The following is a 17,795-nucleotide window of genomic DNA, read 5'->3' as shown; positions in this document are numbered from 1 at the left end:
TCCTCTAGGGGTTCCTCAACCACTAGTGGTTTCACACTTTCCCTTGAACTGTTGGCTAGCAATGCTTTTGTTGGGCTCTTCTCCCTTTTTTCCACTTCTTTGTACTTTTCTAGACATGGTTCTGTCTCTACATCACATTCCTCTGCCTCAGGGACTAGGTTGTTTTCTCAACAGCTTCGCTTTGGCTCTCAAGGATAGTTGGCGTGCCTCTGTGAGAGACCCAAAAATTACCATGTGAGTTCATCTTCGATAGCATATCAAATACCATTGATATACATAGCAACAATCTAATCACACTTTGTTCAGATCTTATGAACAACCCATACAGTTCTTCAGTGTATTCCATCACCACTTTTGCAACTTTCTCTACAGATTCAACAAATAGTCAACATGCAGGTACTTATCCTTCATCACGATAATCATCTTGTTCCAAGGCCTAAACTTGTTTTTGCGCTCTCTCTCTGCTTGTCCAATTTCAAATTATCCCACCCAGGGATGCATAACCTTTCAGCATGGTGTATGCAAACTTCACTCTCTTGGAGTCTTCGATTTGCTTCATTTTAAGAACTCCATTTCCTCAATCCAATAGATTATTTATTCCAGCTTCAAGCTCCCTGAGTAGGTAGGTGTTTCCATCTTTGGTCTACCTCTCAGATCTATCAAAAACTGTATAAGTCTCTCCTCTAAAGCCTGCGCTTCCTTAGCTTCTTCATGTGGAACTTCTGGGTCCTGTTCATTATCACTCACAACACGTAGATCTGTGACAACTCCTCTTCTCTAGGTGGTTTCCATGGTGTCCATCCAAGCTAACATGGCCCTAAAAGATTCGGCAATCCTATTAGCAGCACCTCTTCACTTCATTGTCCTCGACCCTAGACTTGGTATTCCTTTTTATTCCACAGAATTCGTAATTTCTTGGGACCTGAAGAACTTGGTAATTTCCCTTTTCATGCTTCTAGTCAACAATCCTTCTTCCTGCTGGGCGATTCTGCTCATCAACTCTTTAGAGCTTCAATTCAATTCAGAGAACACAAAAAGTAATTGGAAGCTCACAGTGCACACACAGAACACAGTTTAATGGAAGTGATTTCACAGGGCACTGTAGTGAAAAACACGACCATAACTAGATAATTAAATTCAGGCTTCAAACTATTACTTGCAAAGCCTCGATGGGCTTATTGCAACAAAATATGGGTTTTTGTGACATGTGAAATGACGTGTTACCCAAGAGCCTATGTATGGGGATTTCCTGCATTTTGCTAACAGAACATTCCAAGGAATCCTTACAATCTTAATCTTAACCCCAACAGTTCCCACAAACATTGTTGGACCCACTTGTATGGTGTCTGCTGTCGACAGTGCTTGCTTAGGTCTAAGTACTTTCTGTTAGGAAATTCCACCCAAATGCGCTTGTACATTGGCCTCCTGTTATAGCTGCTAATGAAACAAGTGGCAGCGTTTATTTAGATGAGAAAGTGAATCAATGACCAAGAGAGAAAGTGTTCCAATCGGACTAAGGGAAAGCTTGCTCCAACGCAGCTCCGTTTGAAGAAAAGATTTCTCTGTTTTTCATTTATACGTAGTCTCGCTGGGTGTGAGTAATGAGACGGAATCTGACATATCTGGTACATGGAAGAATGATGTAATTTTGTATCATTTCTTTAAGAACATGACAACAAGAATACTCTTTTTGGAAGAACTGCCATACATAACTTGTGTACATAGTTTCTTTCTAATAATTTAATGGCTCTCACTTTCAACAGAAAATCCTAATTGTCAAGATATCTATGGCCGTCCCCATTACTGGCATAGGTTACTGTGCCAGAAAATGAATTCATAATCTAGGAAGAAAATATAAGTGGTTCCCATCCCCTCAGGCCAGAATTCACCATATGCAGAAGCATGCTAATATGTTAAGCAAGGATCTGGTTGCATACTGTTTCACATCCTCAGAAATCCTCACAAGAGCACCTTTCATCCTTGCAACGACTGTAATGGTTGGCATCCCTGACTATAATTTCTCGAGCAATGATATTGGAGATGAAGTTGATGGCAGAACTGCAGTCGCCACAAAAATAGGAATTTCATAATCAGGATACTTGTCCCACGACACATTTTGATAAGCCCAAAAGTAGTTGCAAGCTTCTCACTGTAGTGGCAAAGGATCTGTTACCTCTGGACCTCCTCCACATCATGTAGCAAAAATCCTTGTGTCAGGCACATACCCTTCAACTGTCATCTCCCCTGATATGTCAAAAATCTTTTAAAATTTCTGTATTTGTCAGTTACTTGTCATCTGCTAGAAAAACATATACCTGTTTATTGACTTCAATCCAACTGCATCCAGGCATCTTTTGTACTTTTTTATCTTTCATGATTCTACGCACCTTTTCAGCATCATCCCATCTGCCAGCTGCGGCATATAGGTTTGACATAACCACATAATTTGCTGCATTTGTAGAGTCTAACTCAAAAAGGTGCTCTGCTGCATGCATTCCTACCTTCAGATTGTTATGTATTCTACAGGCACCAAGCAAGCATCTCCAAACAGTAGCATCAGGTTTTATTGGCATTTTGTTTATTAAGTCTTCTGCCTTGTCAAGGAGACCAGCACGGCCGAGAAGGTCAACCATGAAGACGTAATGCTCCATTGTAGGTGTCATGTGATAATAATTAATCATGGAATCAAAATACTGTCGGCCCTCGTCCACTAGGCCAGCATGGCAGCATGCACACAAAACACAAACTAAGGTTACATGATTTGGGGTAATCCCAGATTGTTGCATTTGTTGGAAGAGTTCAAGGGCATCTTTACCATGCCCATGTATAGCATATCCAGAAATCATCACATTCCAGGAAACTAGGTTCTTCTGGCGCATTCTGTGAAATAAAATGAAAGCTTTTTCTAAACTCCCACATTTTGCATACATGTCTACAAGGGCATTTTGTACAAACACGACAGACTGGAAGCCACTTCTAATTATAGCTTCATGAATCAACATGCCCTGTTCCAAAGCTGCCAAGTTCGCGCATGCAGGAAGGATGCTGGCAAAGGTCTTTGCATCTGGCTTGATGCCTGACAGTTGCATTTGCTGAAACAGCTCTAAGGCTTCTGCGCTTTGCCCATTTTGTGCATATCCTGCAATCAGTGCTGTCCAGGAAACAACATTTCTATTGTGCATCTTTTGAAAGAGTTCAAAGGCCTCTTCATAATACCCATTTTGGGCATATGCCGAAATCATTGCATTAATGGAAACTGCATCTTGTTCAGGCATCTTCTGAAACAGATTCAGAGCCTCCCAAAGACGTCCATTCTGTGTACAGCCTGTAATCATCGCATTCCACGAAGCTGCACTCCGTTCAGGCATTTTCAAAAAGAGCTTAAGAGCCTCCTCAACATGCCCATTCTGCATATATCCTGAAATCATTGCATTCCATGAGACAATATCTTTTTCAGGCATTTTTAGGAAGATATCAAGAGCTTTTTCAACATACCCATTTTGCGCGTACCCGGCAATCAGAACATTCCAGGAGGCTAACGCTGGCTGCTGCACCTTGTCAAATACAAGCTGAGCTCTTTCAAAACTCCCCGATTTTGCATACATATCTATAAGCCCGCTCTCTACAAACATGTCAGATTCGAAGCCACTTCTGACTATACATCCATGGATCTGAATGCCCTGGTCCGTAGTCACTAGCAATGCACATGCTGGGAGAATGCTAGAAAAAGTGAATTGATTTGGGTGGGTACCTGTTCCTCTCATGTCGTTAAACAGTTCCAATGCTTCCTCGGCAAAGCCCTGCTTGGCATAAGCTGCAATCATAGCAGTCCATGTGTGAACATCTCGTTCAAGCATTTTGTCAAACACTTGGCGTGCATCCTTAATGCTTCCGCATTTTGCATACATATCTAAAAGTCCACTCTGAACAAAGACGTCAGACTGGAACCCACTTCGAATTATGTGTTTATGTATCTCCATGCCTAGTTCCATATCCCCCAGTTCAGCGCATGCTGGAAGAATGCTGGCAAAGGTGTATTGATTGGGTTCAATGCCTGAATGTTGCATTTGGTAAAACAGTTGTAATGTCTGCTCTGCAAGTCCATGCCTGGCATAGGCTGCAATCATCACTGTCCACGAACAAACGTCTCGCTGAGGCATTTTGTCAAAAACAGTGCAGGCGTCTTCGAGGCTATCACACTTGGCATACATGTTGACAAGCGTGTTTTCTAAGAATTTGTGTGGCTTAAATCCAGTATGGTTCATGTGCCTGTGGACTAGTTTTCCCTCTGCCAAGGCTTTCTGCTTGATGCAGAGGTGCAAGAGAGAAGCATATGTGAAAGAGTCTGCACATTTGTCCATGCGATGTAAAATGTTTATTGCAGCCTTCAGTCGTCCCTGCTTACAAAGCATTTTGACATCCATGGCCGAAGACATTTTGGGATTGTTAGCAGTTCCAACGGAAACTTGAAACAATGGCCGAAGAGGTAGTAAGACTTCGTCCTTTCTCTTCCCATGTTTTAAAGGCTGTGTTATCGCCACTGTTAATGCTTGGCACTACCGGTGCAGGCTCCTGGATTTAACAGATACATGGATGCCTAGTAACCGTTGACATATAATGTTACCATCAAATCGATGAATCCATGATCAGTCACACAGATAAGTATTCATCCATCGTCAGCGAGAGAGACCACCCTTGTTCCTATTAAAAGCCTTTTTTTTAAATCTTAGTCAATAGATTACCATTAATAATAAAAGATGTTACATGGATCGCTAATAGATTACCATTAATTAAAAAAGATGTTACATGGATCGCTAATCATGTTTCAAAAAAACATCATGGGAAATCATCTATCATCTATTTAATTAGGGGAAACCAAAATGACAACATCACAAGTAGTAAAGTTTAAAATACAAGGTTTTTATTGTTGTAGATACACAACGACCTTTACATGCTTGTCATACTTGTTCACTGATACCTTGAGACTTCTACAAAAATTAAGGAAGATGATATCTTGAGACTTCTACAAAAATTAAGGAAGATGATATTGAGACGAGCAGTAAAACAGAGTTACTAATGCTAATGTTATACCAACCAACCGACTACATTTGAAATACATCTAAATTACTATGAAGAGAACAAGACAAAAACATGAGTGCCATGTCGTGAACCCACTTTAAAGACTAGAGCAAAACCATGGAATACCTAGTTGTAGAGACAAGTGCATTAACCATCAAAAACCATTAGTTAGAAATGATGGCTAGAGAGAGGGGAGGGGAGTTTGCGTGTGGAGAATTCCCAGTGGGAGCATTGATAACTATCGGTGCTTCATGTGGCTCATCAAACTCAGTACCTGAGTCAGATACCACAAATCACTCTACCCTAGTTAGTCTAGCCACAATGTCACCCAGGTTGTAGCGAATATCCTGAAGAATTCGCTTAATATCCTCTTGACCTGCAAATAATTTGTAGTTGTCTACTTGCTTGTCATGAATAACCATACGGAGTAGTGTTTCCATTTGTTGATGCAGAGAGAGGAAATAAAAAAAGTGAAGCCTTTGCTTCTTGAATTTCCCCGGATCAAGAACCCACTCGAGGCTGTTGCCTCCAATCTCAGAATTAGAAAAATATATGTGGTCACCGAACTCCTTTGCCTCTAGATGGAGAATTTCATTCCTTACTTCAAGAGGAACTGAGTCAATGTGGTTTGCCACTTACTCCCATCCAAACAAATGTCATCAACGAGAGGAAGATGATTCGAGTGCACCACCACGGTAACTGGGCATTTTATACTGAGGAGCCATCATTTCATAGGAAATGGGGTGATGGAACAAATAGACTAAGGCTGGAGGCAAGCAGATAGGAGAGCGTATTTGGTCGAGGGGAGAGACGTAAGGAAATTCCACAAGAATTTAATAGAAATACCAACCCTAACTCCCATTATATAGTAATTTGTGAGAGATAAATACAAAGGGAGCCCAAAAACCTTGATCCTACTGCAAAACTAAACAAACAATTGACAGCATCAAAACGAAATGAAAAAGGCACTTGGGTACCAAATTCCACTAACCAACACTGGACAATTGAAAGAAATTTAGGCAAAATTAGGGACTTGAGGCGACGAGGTGGGTAAGACTACCACCGGTTCGAAAGAAGGACCGGTCCTTGTATTATGGAGAAAGAAGCATGAAAAGCATTGATCCCTGGGTAAACTCACAAAACTAAAAAGAAGGAACTAGAAGGTTGAATGGTTAAAACATGAACAAGAGCAACAATAAGAAAGATAATAGCAAAGAAACGAACCTCCCGTAAGCCTAGAGGAGACCAACCAACACATCCAGGAGTAGCACGATAGTTTGAAACCCTCCTCAACAATACATATATCATAGCTATGTTGCCACCCTAAGAAGTTGCCCATGCATTTATAATGGGGCATGGACGTGAGAGGATTGAGTCATTCGGAGAAAAAACCAGTGTGCGAGATCCATGGAGGGACAAATGTATGACGAGGCACACTCTTTGACAAACACTAGGTACCCGTAAATCATACGCTCATGAATGAGCTTTGTATGTTATGTGTCAAGATCTCCTCCACCCACAACCAATCTGGCATGAGAAAGCCTAACCATTGTAGTTGTTAAGAGATGAAACCTGATGGAAAAGAGATGTTGTACTCCACGACATGTTTGACCACTTGAGCATATTTAAATCGATGTGACCACGGTAGGTGATCCCAAACTTGTGAGTACTAGAAAAAGTGTCATGCGAGGACTACAAGGTGACAGGTGGAGAGCATGGCTCTCGTTCTCAGGGCCGCCAACTCATGCTCCATTCCCATGTTTGGCATGTTAATCATGCTCCTTGGCCATACTATGACGCTTAATACCACCCCCATCGGGGACGCTAGCTTCCACTGATAATCTATTGTGCTCCACGCACAACTTAATTTCTTGGACTCTTAGTGACACAACCATCTAAGGCTCGTCCAAGGCAAGGTGTCGTTCGAGGCACCCTATTAAAATCCTTTTGATCCCACAATCTTAGATTTATTGTGCAAGGGTTTGGTCATTGCGATGTACCCTTGCTCCTATTAAAAGCCTTTTTTTTAATCTTAGTCAATAGATTATCATTAATAATAAAAGATGTTACATGGATCACTAATAGATTACCATTAATAATAAAAGATGTTACATGGATTGCTAATCATGTTTCAAAAAAACATCATGGGAAATCATCTATTTAATTAGGGGAAACCAAAATGACAACATCACAACTAGTAAAGTTTAAAATACAAGGTTTTTATTGTTGCAAACACACAACGACCTTTACATGCTTGTCATACTTGTTCACTGATACCTTCAGACTTCTATAAAAATTAAGGAAGATGATATTGAGACGAGCAGTAAAACAGAGTTACTAATGTTATACCAACCAACCGACTACATTTGAAATACATCCAAATTACTAAGAAGAAAACAAGACAAAAACATAAGTGCCATGTCGTGAACCCACTTTAAAGACTAGAGCAAAACCATGGAATACCCAGTTGTAGAGACAAGTGCATTAACCACCGAAAACCATTAGTTAGAAATGATTACTAGAGAGAGGGGAGAGGAGTTTGTGTGAGGAGAATTCCTAGTGGGAGCATTGATAACTATCGGTGCTTCATGTGGCTCATCAAACTCAGTACTTGAGTCAGATACCACAAATCACTCCACCCTGGTTAGTCTGGCCACGATGTCCTCCAGGTTGTAGCGAATATCCTGAAGAATTCGCTTAATATCCTCCTGACCTGCAAATAATTTGTAGTTGTCTACTTGCTTGTCATGAATAACCATACGGAGTAGTGTTTCCATTTGTCGATGCAGAGAGAGGGAATAAAAAAAGTGAAGCCTATGCTTCTTGAATCTCCCCGGATCAAGAACCCACTTGAGGTTGTTGCCTCCAATCTCAAAATTAGAAAAATATATATGATCACCGAACTCCTTTGCCTCTAGATGGAAAATTTTGTTCCTTACTTCAAGAGGAACTAAGTCAATGTGGTTTGCCACTTACTCCCATCCAAACAAATGTCATCGACGAGAGGAAGATGATTCGAGTGCACCACCACGGTAACTGGGCATTCTATACTAAGGAGCCATCATTACATAGGAAATGGAGTGATAGAACAAATAGACTGAAGCTGGAGGCGAGAAATTAGGGAGATATATTCTTAAGTGAGGAGTAAACACCTAAACAAGGAGGACATCATCCACTATGCAAAGGAAAAAGGAGAGTGTATTTGGTCGAGGGGAGAGATGTAAGGAAATTCCGCAGGAATTTAATAGAAATACCAACCCTAACTCCCAGTATATTGTAATTTGTGAGAGACAAAGACAAAGGGAGCCCAGAGACCTTGAGCCTACTGCAAAACTAAACAAACAATTGACAACATCAAAACCAAATGGAAAAGGTACCTGGGTACCAAATTCCACAAACCAACACTGGACAATTGAAAGAAATTTTGGTAGAATCAGAGACTTGAGGCGACGAGGTGGGTAAAACTACCACGGGTTCGAAAGAAGGACTGGTCCTTGTATTATGGAGAAAGAAGCACGAAAAGCATTGATCCCTAGGTAAACTCACAAAACCAAAAAGAAGGAACTAGAAGGTTGAGTGGTTAAAACATGAACAAGGGCAACATTAAGAAAGATAACAGCAAAGAAACGAACCTCCCGCAAGCCTAGAGGAGACCAACCAACGCATCTAGGAGCAGCACAATGGTTTGAAACCCTCCTCAACAATACATATAGCATAGCTATGTTTCCACCCTGAGAAGTTGCCCATGCATTTATAATGGGGCATGGACGTGAGAGGACTGAGTCATTCAGAGAAAAAACCAGTGTGCGAGATCCATGGAGGGACAAGTGTATGACGAGGCACACTCTTTGACAAACACTAGGTACCCGTAAATCATACGCTCATGAATGAGCTTTGTATATTATGTGTCAAGATCTCCTCCACCCACAACCAATCTACCATGAGAAAGCCTAACCATTGTAGTTGCTAAGGGATGAAACCTGATGGAAAAGAGAATGTTGTACTCCACGACATGTTTGACCACTTGAGCGCATTTAAATCAATGTGACCACGGTAGGTGATCCCAAACCTGTGAGTAGAAAAAGTGTCATGCAAGGACTAAGAGGTGATAGGTGGAGAGCATGGCTCTCGTTCTCAAGGCCGCCAACTCATGCTCCATTCCCATGTTTGGCATGTTAATCATGCTCCTTGGCCATACTATGACGCTTAATACCACCCCCATCGAGGACGCTAGCTTCCACTGATAATCTATTGTGCTCCACGCACAACTTAATTTCTTGGACTCTTAGTGACACAACCATCTAAGGCTCGTCCAAGGCAAGGTGTTGTTCGAGGCACCCTATTAAAATCCTTTTTATCCCACAATCTTAGATTTATTGGGCAAGGGTTTGGTCAGTGTGACATACCCTTGCTCCTATTAAAACCCTTTTTGGTCCCAAAATCTTGGATTTATTGAGCAAGGGTTGTGTGTCAGAAGGTTTTAATACTTCTTCACGCGACATCATAGTTTATGCATTTCATGATGTCAAATCTAGTTTTGTTTCATCAAACGGTGATCAATGAGCACTCTATTGCATGGTATTTAATCCCCAACTAAGTTGTACATCATTGAATCTAAAGAAGGATGAATAATAAGCATTTTGTTGTATGACATTTAATGTGTTGGAAGCTACTTCACATGCATTGACATCATGCTTTATGATGTGGTGAAGGGAAGGTTGGTTGTGGCAAAATGTTTTGTGTCATAATTTTGTGCTTAAAATTCAAAATGATGTAAAATTTATATTATTGGAAACTTTTCACAATGGTGATCTTAAAAATGAGGTTGAATATAGTTGTAGGGAGAAATAATTTTGATACCTCATTTTTACTGTATCACTTTCGGAGTTGAGTATGTTACAACTATGTTGCACATTATTGGATCTAAAGGACAATGAATAATAAGCACCATGTTGTAAGACTTAAACTAATGGGTCACAGAGGATTGATAAAAATGAAACTTATATTAATTCGGCATTAGGCCTGCTCATACCAAATATATAACAATGTGTCCCATTATATAGTGATTGGATCAATATACTCAACAGATATTAAAACTGATAAGCCTCAGTATTGCAACAAGGATGTTACATCTCCTAGGGCTACCAAATTTACTTTATCAATCCGGGGTTCTGTACAAACTTGGAGGTGACAATGCTATATACACAATAGATGCATCTTTCTACTCATGTCACTTTTCAAGTGGGGTGCTTGACGATTAGGGTTCCAGACCAATCCTCTATTGACTAAAAGCAGTCTCACTACTAACAGTGAATGTAAAGCTAGTTCTAATGCAGGAAAGTAAATGCTTGTCTATTTAGGAAATGAAAGTTGCCAAATGGTAAGTGTTATGTAATGCCATAAATCATCTAGCTATGGAATGACACAAATCACTTTGCAGAAAGGAAATTATGCTAAGCTTGCAATTGATCATCTAACTATTAGGACTGCTTATAAATGGAAAGTTACTCTATCATCTCAGAATTCACACATGCATGCATTAACTATCTCATTTACATCTGCAAAGAAGAAAAGTCTTTAAGTGCTAACTTCATAAATGTAAATTCCGATGTTATATGTTTTGCAGGAGGGAAAGGAATGGGAAGGCTGGTCTAGGTGGCACTCATGGGCATGGAATCCAAGCTGAGGGGTTAACCTACTCTTATACTTGGCTATCCTATCATTTCTGGTCAAAACCAGGTCGAAACAGGCTGCTACAAGAGATCTTGTAGATGCTACAAGAAGTCCTAATATGCTACAGGATGTCCTGAACTGTTATAGGAAGTTAGCTAAAGCTTTTTAGAGGGAAAGACTAGTGAGATGAGGTGTTGGAGGGGTGTATGACAATTGTGGAAGGTGTAGGGAAGGTGCGCATTTCCCAAGGCTAAGCCCAACATTCCAAGGAGGTTGGATTTGCCTAAGGTGGTGTTGTGGTCACCAACAACCCCCCTCTTTGTTTGATGTTAGTAATAACATCAAGCAAAGGGGGACCCTTAGCCAAAAAATCCAAAAAATCTTTTTGTTTGTTTTTAAGAAATCTTTTGTATCAGCTCCCTAAAGGCTATATATCGCATCGCAATGGAAAAGGAGCGCTCGCTCAAAAGCGCACGAATGCACTAAAAAGGAGCAACGCGAGAACCCATCGCATCGCGCGCGTTGAAAGCATTTGAAAAGGGTGAACCTAAAGAAAACGTCGACGGCCGATATGCGACGTCGCACATCGCAACGTCACATGAGGCAACACGAAGTGACAAGGTGAAAATCTTGCGATGTTGCGATCTGCGATCTACGACCAAGCAAAACTGCGATTTGCGATATTTGCGATCTGCGATAACACGTAGTAACGTCGCAGCCATCGGTACTGCGATACCAATCACAGGAAGAGCTCATCGCAAGGGTCCTCCGACATACACCGCAGATCCAAAATTTAAAACGCGCACCTTAAGGGAAATTAATGATCGCATGCTTGAATATCCAGAAATGATTGCATAGCATTGATCGAAGAGTCAAGAAATGATGAATGTCATTAATTTCGCATTTATTAGAATTGAATGCTTTCATATCAATTGTCTCGTCATTTCCATTCTTCTTTGCGTAAACTGCAAGATATACAACTGATATAAGTCTATATGCAGGAAACATCTAAAGAGAAGGAAAGAGCGCCAATAAGACAACAGAGAGAAGATGCCTCCGCAATTGGATGCCGCATGCAGCAGAACCGCGGATTCCAGAGTATCGCCCAATAGGCACTGATGAAAACAGATTGTCCAAGACTCAGATTCAAAGGCGCACAAAAGCAGCGTGTTTACAAAAGATCCTGAGGCTCAGACTTGGTAAAGCAGAGAAAGAAGCGCAAGAGAAGAAAGACACTCTAGAAAAGCTTGGAACAAAGAACGGAAACAATTCCAGAAACAGGGGGTTGTCCATACAGCGCAACTTCTAACTTATTGAGTCATTCGCACGACCGGAAACCAGAATAGCAACAGCAAAATCAGTTCGAAAAGAAACTGGGTTATACTAAGTGTGCGCACAGCGAATACACCCAGCTAGAGAAAGGTTTTCGAAAATATCTTCTGATCTAACGGGAAGAGGTGCCAGCGCTTGTTGTTTCTAATTTTCAAGCTCGAACAAAAGAACAAGACAACCAGCCGACTCTTTCAAGGTGAACAACGCATTGATTACAGCACTAAGGAGCAGATACAGAAACGGTTAGAAATTAGATTTAGTTTTAGAAATAAATTTGTTTTTAGTAACAGGGCAGTCATTTGAAGCCGTTCCCTGAATTTGTGTAAAGTAAAATTAGTCGGTTAACTAGTATTTAACCCTTCTCGTTGCATTGGAGAAGGGTCCGAAATTTTGTCAAAAAACTTGTCCTCAGAACATGCACTTTTGCACCCTCGGAGGGGGTTTTTGATGAATGGACGGATCAAGATTTATTTATGTTTGCATTTTAATACCTGCTACTGATGTTTCACTTCTGTACTCTTAGTAGGCATTAGAAGCAAGTAGGAATAGATCATTATTGCTTAGAGTCTGTAAGTTTAAATCAGTCATAAATGGTACTTTTATCTCTTGACTAGTTTCTGCTTGCATTCTTAGAGTAATATACAGCTGATGTTATTTATATGTTAATGTATGAATGAGTGGACTACCATTTGGCACTTTTGTACGGTGCAGTTATTGATTTATGCTTAATACATGAATAGTTGATTATGCAATATGCTGTTCACAATCGTTTTGCTTAACTTTTTACGCAAGATGGTTCATCTTTATTGATTTATATTCTCATAATAGCTGAATAATCTTCATTACCAGTTATTCTGTGAAATCTTTCTAGATTGCATAATGGAAAAATTCTGCCCCGGGTTAGTGTAGATTAGATGTATTGTCTTTGTTAGATTAAAGTAGTATAAAATCATTTCAGAGTTTAGAACTAGATTAGTTAAGGAATAGTTACAGATTTTCTATTATCATTCTCTACACACACACACATCACTGTTTTCTACACACACACACCCCTCAGAACGGGAAACTGGTCCCGTCATCCCCAGTCGGACCCGCTACACCAAACGGATACGGAGCCGCCAACCAGGTTCCCGACCGGGTGGGTATCCCCCTTGTTGTCGACCCGATTTCGGGGCCCTCAACATATTTGGCGCTAGAAGGAGGGCACGAACTATGAATGGCACCTAAAGCAATATCCAAAAACCATTCTGAGAGTAATACACCCTCATCAACTCCCTCGACTTCTTCGACACGGTTAAATCCGGAATTTGAAGTCGCTCGAGTATCTACCACTGCTACATATTCGAATATATCAGACCAATCTATTATTGAACCCCCTGAAATTCAAACTTTGATTCGTAAACTCCAGGGATTCTCCATTTTTAACCAGAAGTCTGATAAATCTAAAAGCAGCGTGACTTCGCAGTACAACCCTGCTCATCCCCTTACCAGATTAAAGAGTGAAAAATTTGGCATATAGCCAAGTGAACTCCCTCTTCCTACCAGAAAAAGAGCAAGGAAAACACCTCAAGAGTCTGACAGTAAGACTCTATCATCCACTTCGTCCATATCAACTCCCTCACCGCGAAGTCAACCACCCACTTTTCCATTCCAACTCACTCACCCATCTTCCACAAATCTTCCTCTTCAAACATCAAAGATCCTGATTTCTTCACCTTCTCAGCATCAGGGGTCGGTTTCTGCACTTCCATTAGCTAGCAACTCCACGATGGCCCAGTCTCCATGGAACAATCCTGGGGCGGTGTTAATGCCACCACCCTTGAGTCCTATACCGGCCCATCCAGAGAAATGGCTACCTAAATTTAACCCAAAAGCAGGAATGCTAGCCGAAGAACATATCAATAATTTCATGCTTTCGGTTAACCTCAACGGAGTTACTAACGAAGATGCTGTTGTCCGGCTCTTCCCTTATACAATGCAAGGAACAGCCGATTCATGGTACTTTTCGTTACCTTCCGGATCCATCACAAGCTGGGACATTTTCCAAAGTCAGTTCCTCACTAAGTTTGGTGATGACCGATCCATGGCGACATTGATTAATGACCTATCTAATCTTAAGGCTGAGGCTAGAGAACCTATCAAAGATTTTAACTTACGGTTCAACAAGATCCTCAACAAAATCCCCGCTGCCTCACAACCCAGTGAGGAAGTAAGATGTGAATGGTACATCACGGCTTTACCTCCAAACTTGGCTATCTTCGTAGATAGGGCAAACAAGACCACATTAGTTGACAACTTGACAGAAGCGTTAGCAGTGGAAAAACGCGTGGTAGCCCTAGAAAAGAGATCCGCTATAGAAGAACGCAAGTCAAAGAAGATCTCTTTCAAAGAAGATAACAAGAAGAAGCAAACGAAAGATCCTTTTGATTTGGAAGGATTACAAAAAGTTTTGAAAGCCATGTCCAATGAGATGGTCGATATCAAGAAACAAGTAGCAGAGACTTCTTCGAAAAAGCCCTTTAGGACTTTTAAAAGAAATCCTCCCATCGAGGTAAAACCACCCAGTATTGTCTCAAACGTTGAGTCTGAAGAAGACGAAGAAGAAGAGAATATCGCTGAAGGGCAGACCGACGAGGAAGAAGTTGTAGAACTTCAAGGAATGTGGGATTTCATCCTCCCACAGGAAGAGGATCAAGAAGCATTTCCTGTTAGCACGAGAAGCAAAATTCAGCTTGATCCTCCCCAAACTACCACAAAACAAAAGGGCACAAGCCCTGTAACAAAAGACAGGGTCGTGAACAAAAGGACAACTGCTAAAACGACCCAGCTTAGCCCAGTCCAATCTGAACAGACGCCTCCATCAAGAACGCTAATAGTGTCGGATGAAATGGACTATAACATCATTGATGACATGAAGAAGACTAGGGCTAATATCACTCTGTACGAATTGAGTAAACTGAAACACCAGCAGAAAATCATGATGAAAGAGTTTCATGTCGTGCCTACTACATCTTTACCTACAGCTGTAGCTTCCCACAATCTGGGAAGACCTCCAACCAATACGATAAATAAAATTGATCCAAATGACATCGCCTTGATTGGAGGTAGATCAAGATCTCATACTCCTCCTTTTCTCCTCACATATGAAATCTTCAACAAAAACGTGCACAATTGCTTGGTCGATTCTGGTGCTTCGACGAATATCTTGCCAAGGTCAATATGTGCCAAATTGAATGTGCAACCTCAAAAATCCGCAGTACGTATAGTTCAACTTGATCGATCCCAAGTCGAAGTGATTGGTGAACTAAATCAGGTGACCATAAGATTGTCGTCTAACCCAAAAGTGTGTCAGGTTATCGACATTCTGGTAGCTGATATCCCTGAGTTCTATGGCTTAATTCTCAGCAGGGATTGGTCGGAGAAACTCCACGGATATTTTTCAACTGACTGGTCGCACATGTGGTTACCATACAATGGTAAACCAAATCAGATAAAGGTTGAACGAGAGTTGCACCAAAAATACATAGTGACGGAACTAGAAGGAGAAAATGAAGCCATCACGTACAATAGCAGCATTGTAGGCAATTACGCAACAGATTCTTTCTTAGGCAATTTCAGTGCTCATATTTCACCATACTTAGAGAATTCAGTTTTATCCCAAGTTGAAAATTTCTCCCAAACTGATGACTCGAAATGTTTTAGTTTTTTAGATAATTCTGTAAATACGTCTTTATTTTGGAAATTATATTTTGACGAATCTAAATCCAATGAGGGAGCAGGAGCAGGATGCGTTCTGATCAACCCAGACGGGAACAAGATTATGCTCACATGCAGACTTGAGTTTGATTGCACGAACAACACAGCGGAGTATGAAGCCTTGGTTCAAGGCCTATACAAAGCAATCGGATTGAATGTTAAGTATCTTCAAGTCTTTGGAGATTCTGAGATCGTCGTAAAACAGGTACGTAACACCATACATTGCCTGTCTAGTCATTTAAAGCATTATCAATCGTTAGTGCAAGATCTCACTGCACATTTTATAGCATTTAACATCTCGTCAATTCCAAGAATTCAAAACGCGAGCGCAGACCTGTTAGCTAACATAGCCTCTAGACTTATCCCTTCCGAAGAGTTTAGTCCTGATAGGTTTTCCATAGAATTAATTTTTAAACCTTCCATTCCTGACAATATCACCAACTGGAGAGTGTTCAACGACGACCCAGACATCGTAAGTTTCCTCACCTCAGAAGGATCCTACGCAAACCAGATAATTGACGAAGACTGTCATGATCACCAAATACAACAAAGTAGCACTGATAATGCTATACCCAAATCGGTGGTCAAATTAGAAGACTTATATGACTTGAAAAGTCGGTTCAAAAGGTCGGCTAATGCCAAGCTTTATAGTTCAACTCTGAACTACGAATCAGTCAACCTGGGAACCGATGAAAAGCCGCAAAACGTTAATCTAGGTCAGGGCCTAGCCCCTGAAGAAAAGTCAGCATATATTCGCCTTCTGAAGCAGTACAAAAACGTCTTTGCCTGGAACTACGATGAGCTGAAAACTTACAACACTTCCATCATTCAGCACACTATCCCTATGATTGACAACGAGAAACCCGTCCAGCAGAAGCTCAGGAAGATACACCCTAACCTAGAAAATCAAATAAAAACCGAGCTTAATAAGTTGTTGAGAGCCAGAATAATTTTCCCCGTCAGGCATTCCAAATGGGTGTCCAATATGGTGCCCGTTAGGAAGAAAAATGGAGACATTAGAATCTGTATCGACTTCCGAAATCTCAACAAAGCCTGTCAGAAAGATAATTTTCCCCTCCCACCTATGGAGCAAATTCTACAGGCAGTAGCAGGCTCAGAATTAATGTCATTCCTGGATGGATTTTCAGGATACAATCAAGTACTGGTGCATCCCGATGATCAGTTAAAGACTACGTTCCGAACCAAGTGGGGCACTTATGCATATCGAAAGATGCCATTTGGTCTGATCAATGCCGGAGCTACCTTTCAGAGAGCCATGGACATCGCGTTTAAAGGATTCGTCAATAAATCAGTAGTGATTTATCTGGATGATATAACAGTGTACTCCAGAAAACGGAACAACCATCTCAAAGATTTGAAGCAAATCTTTCAAAGATGCTTGAGGTATGGGATTTCGCTCTATCCAAAGAAGTCTTTCTTTGCATTAAGCGAAGGGAAATTCCTCGGATTCATAGTGTCGAAATCAGGTATTCACATAGAACCTGACAGAATCAAGGAAATTTCCGAGATATCCATACCTCATAACAAGAAAGCCATGCAATCCTTCCTTGGACAGATCAATTTTGTCAAAAGATTTGTCCCGGATTTTTCACGTATTATTTCACCCTTACAAAATATGATAAAAAAGAATTCAACTTTCAAATGGGGTCTAGACGAGCACGAAGCATTCAACTTGATTAAGCAAGCCATCATCAACGCTCCATCTTTGGCTACCCCAAATTTTTCAGAGTCTTTCACCTTATACATGTTTGCCTCAGAAAAATCCTATGCTACGATTTTAACTCAGGCTGATCAAGAAAAGGTAGAAGCCCCAATCGCTTTCTTTAGCTCGAACCTACAAGGTGATGAACTTAATTATTCTGACGTTGAGAAACAGGCATATGCCGTTTTTAAAGCAATTAAATATTTCAGACCTTTCTTGCTAAAAGCCCATA

General features: G+C 40.8%; 1 protein-coding gene across 1 annotated transcript; it reads right to left on the bottom strand.

Annotated features, from left to right (window-relative positions):
- Positions 1-1,441: 1,441 nt before the first annotated feature.
- Positions 1,442-4,690, bottom strand: LOC149255821 (pentatricopeptide repeat-containing protein At2g13600-like). The gene has a single exon (XM_089460582.1). It carries the CDS (start codon positions 4,434-4,436, stop codon positions 2,286-2,288), a length of 2,151 nt encoding a protein of 716 aa, XP_089316708.1. The 5' UTR covers positions 4,437-4,690; the 3' UTR covers positions 1,442-2,285.
- Between the last annotated feature and the right edge of the window lie 13,105 nt (positions 4,691-17,795).

The sequence above is a fragment of the Pinus tabuliformis genome, chromosome 7, assembly GCF_031772625.1.
Source record: "Pinus tabuliformis cultivar Carrire ecotype Pingquan chromosome 7, CPIR1, whole genome shotgun sequence".
Classification (NCBI taxonomy): Eukaryota; Viridiplantae; Streptophyta; class Pinopsida; order Pinales; family Pinaceae; genus Pinus; species Pinus tabuliformis.
The sequence above is the reverse complement of the archived record's forward strand: the minus strand, read 5'-3'. Positions and strand labels throughout refer to the sequence as shown.

What these genes read in the sequence shown, in the direction of transcription:
- LOC149255821 (XM_089460582.1), bottom strand. Translation starts at nt 4,436, where the DNA reads ATGTCTTCGGCCATGGATGTCAAAATGCTTTGTAAGCAGGGACGACTG.